Source organism: Mandrillus leucophaeus, unplaced genomic scaffold (genome assembly GCF_000951045.1).
Source record: "Mandrillus leucophaeus isolate KB7577 unplaced genomic scaffold, Mleu.le_1.0 Scaffold388, whole genome shotgun sequence".
NCBI lineage: Eukaryota > Metazoa > Chordata > Mammalia > Primates > Cercopithecidae > Mandrillus > Mandrillus leucophaeus.
The window spans coordinates 810,995-814,323 of record NW_012104120.1 but is presented as its reverse complement, the minus strand read 5'-3'; the positions used below and the strand labels follow the sequence as shown (position 1 = coordinate 814,323).

The window sequence follows — 3,329 nt, the reverse complement described above, 5'->3', positions numbered from 1 at the left end:
AGGATCTCCAGCTAGGAGACAAAGATGCCGGGAAGAGAAATCCCAAAGCTTTTGCAGTTCAGTCTGCTGTGGGGATGGATCAATCCTTTCACAGGTATGTTTAGCTACAGTCTGTTGGTTCTTCCACTGATTCTTTTTAAACAGTAGGAGCCTCTCACAGGTGACATTTGGATTCACGAGTTTAGTCCCGCTCCAAAGGACCTGCAGATGCATGTTGTGTGGCTTTCACTAAAATGTGAGAAGCTTTGCCATAGAAGCTGCCTTGCCTCCAGCATCTGTACACTGGTTGGTGTTTCTTGCCCAAGATACAAGAATTTATAGAATTTGTTTCTTCCTAAACTTTAAACTGTTTCTATGGTGATAAGTGTGCTTTTTCCCCCCGGATATGTTTTACAAAGTTGTAATATAAAATACAAAAATTACAGTATGTAATACTAACATAGCTTTATTTAGTGAGTGCTTGTGATATTCTTAGCAGTATACTTTAAACATTATTCAGCTAAATCCTTCCAGCAGCCTTACCAGAGTAGGATCATTCCTGCCCTCATTTTGTGGACAAGAAAACTGAGGTCAAGAAAACAAGTTATCTCCAATCATATAACCAGTAAGTAGGAGAGCCAAATTTCACTCCAGAGCCTCTGCTCTTATCTGTTATGATGCACTGCCTCGGTATTTACCTTTTGGTTTTTAAAAAACTATTAAAATCACTCATAAAATAGTCAGATTTAAGGAGTGTTTAATTTTCAACTCTCTATACTATTGAAGTCATCTTGTTACATCTTTATTGAACAGCAATTGATTTGGATGGGGGTCAGAAGTTAATAATTGACAAGTTACTTATATTTGTATATTGTCTGTTGTATTCTCTATAAAATATACTAAAGTACTCATATCTGTAAGTATACTTTAAAAAGTTTACTTATAAGGTTGATACCTTTTACTCTATTTTGAAAGTGAGTTTATTATTATTATTTTTTTAAATAAATAGGACTCAGGATTTGAAGACAAAAAGCATCATATTCCAGTGGTTGATCGAACTCCACTAGAGCCCCCATCAATAGTGGCAGTGGTGACGGGGCTTCCAAAGTTGGAAAGAGCACTTTGATATAATGCCTCATTTGGAACTTCGCCCGGCAGAAGTTGACCGAGATCACAGGCCCTGTGATGGTCGTGTCAGGTAGGAGATGCCGCTGCAGACACAGAGTTGGCGTGGCTGTTGTCATCTGAGGGACATGCATGTGTTTGTTGTTTTCTTGAGTGGAACATGTTAAATATTGTCATATTATGTTACCTCTCTTATACTTTTACTAAGTTAGTTATAACTTCAGAAAAGGGTAAGTTCCCAGAGATAAGGATGTGATACGTATCTTATCCTGACTGCTCTATGGCTTTGCCAAGCATGTTCCTTGGAAGGGCCTAGCAGGCCTGGTCACTGTGAACACATCATTTAACAGAGAGCACGTACCTCCTATGTGCCAGGTGCACATGCTTGCCCTTATGAAGCCACATGCTGGTGGAAGTGCGCCTTCTCTCTTTTTCCTATGAGAATTTGTCTGCTTTGGGAGATGGTGAGGTTTCCAAGTTTGAGGGAAGATGAAACAAACTTCCAGTGGTAGAATGGCAATGCATACTCTGAAATCTCTTGTTATTGCAGTAATATAGTTGGATTGAGGCTTTTCTTTATCTTTGGAGCTTTCGCATTTTCTTTTCCTTTTTTTGAGACAGTGTCTTACTCTGTGGCACAGGCTGGAATGCAGTGGTGTGATTACAGCTCACTGTAGCCTCAACCTCCGAGGCTCAAGGAGTCCTCCTAACTTAGCCTCCTGAGTAGTGTATGCCACCATGCCTGGCTAATTTTTCTTTTTTTTTCTTTTTTTGTTTCATTTTTACGTTTTTGTAGAGATCGGGTTTCCCCATGTGGTCCAGGCTGGTGTTAAAACTGGGCTCAAGGGATCCACCTGTCCTGGTCTCCCAAGGTGCTGGGACTACAGGCCTGAGCCACTGTGCCCAGCCCATATTTTCTTGACCATTTTCTTATTACCTTAATTTAGAAATAATTATCATTATAAGTATTCTGTTGCATTATGTTTGAGGATGTTTTTAGCGATAGTGGGAATACAGGAATTTTGATAGAGGTGAAGACATTGGCCCGCAGCTGAACAGCAAGATCATGGTTATCATGGAGCCTGTCGAGCCAGAATTTTCCCTGTTTGAGCACTTTTATTCATCTGGGTAGACTTTTGATATTATCTAAATTTAGAACACAGGGAAAAAAACAGGATGGAATTTATTTTATTTTACCAGTTTTTGCCTATAAAAATGAACTTCTGGTATACTCCTGTAAATGTATATGGTGTTTCACTGTATACAAATGTATATGGTGTTTCATTTCAATTTAAAAATGAAAATTAAGAGTTCATGGTTAGAATTTTTTCAGGGTCTTTTTAAAGTAAAATTTTCATCTTTTCACTTATAGGTAAAAAGCACAGACTCGCCATTATTGAATGCGGGTGTGACATTAACATGATGGTTGATCTGGCTAAAGCAGCAGATCTGGTAAGTCAGCAGGGGCAGCCTGGGGTGCTGATGGAGACTTACAGCGTTGTGATAGGTTATTTACCCTGTGATGAAGGGAAGAGAGTTTTATGATTATTAAAGGAATCATGGTCAATATCAGGGATACAGTAGATGTGACTGAATTGATGACGACGATAATAATAGTAATAAATGTTGTTATATTAATAATACAGATGGAATGTGCACAATGAAATGTATTCCAAAATCTAAAAGCAAATGACAGCGTGGAGAAAACCTTTAATGAACACAGCTAATAAGAGCTCATTAACATGCATACATATATACATACAAATATATCATAGTAAGTACCATTTCTTCTTGGACCCTTCCTGGCACTGTGCTAACTGCTTTCTACAAATTTAGCTTACATGAACCCTTGATACACCCTTGAGGTGAGTAGGTATTATCTGTAGTTTACATAAGATGAAACAGAGCTTCCCAGCAGTTAAGTAATTTGTGTAAAGATGGGACCCTTGTTCCTGATGGTTCTAGAACCTTCATCCTTAATGATAATGCTAAAGTAAGTACATGAATTGCCTGAAGAAGTGGTCAGAATTTATCAATAGAAAATGTAGATAGTACTCAGTGTGTGGAAAATGTACACGCTCTTGCATTTATGGAAATGATAATGTTCACTATTTCTGATATTCTATTAACTATCTTTTGAATTAGCAAAAATAAAATACAAATTAGCAAAAAAAAAAAAACAAAAAAAAAAAGGCCAGACACGGTGGGTCACACCTGTAATCCCA

At 37.9% G+C, this 3,329-nt stretch overlaps 1 protein-coding gene across 1 annotated transcript in view; it reads left to right on the top strand.

Moving 5' to 3' along the window:
* Nucleotides 1-1,164: 1,164 nt before the first annotated feature.
* The window catches only part of LOC105547354 (ribosome biogenesis protein BMS1 homolog), a 19,943-nt gene continuing 17,778 nt past the window's right edge, over nucleotides 1,165-3,329 (top strand). Inside the window, exons 1-2 of the mRNA XM_011990903.1 lie at nucleotides 1,165-1,177; nucleotides 2,477-2,556. Coding sequence (XP_011846293.1) covers nucleotides 1,165-1,177; nucleotides 2,477-2,556 — 93 coding nt within the window. The remainder of the gene's footprint in view (nucleotides 1,178-2,476; nucleotides 2,557-3,329) is intronic.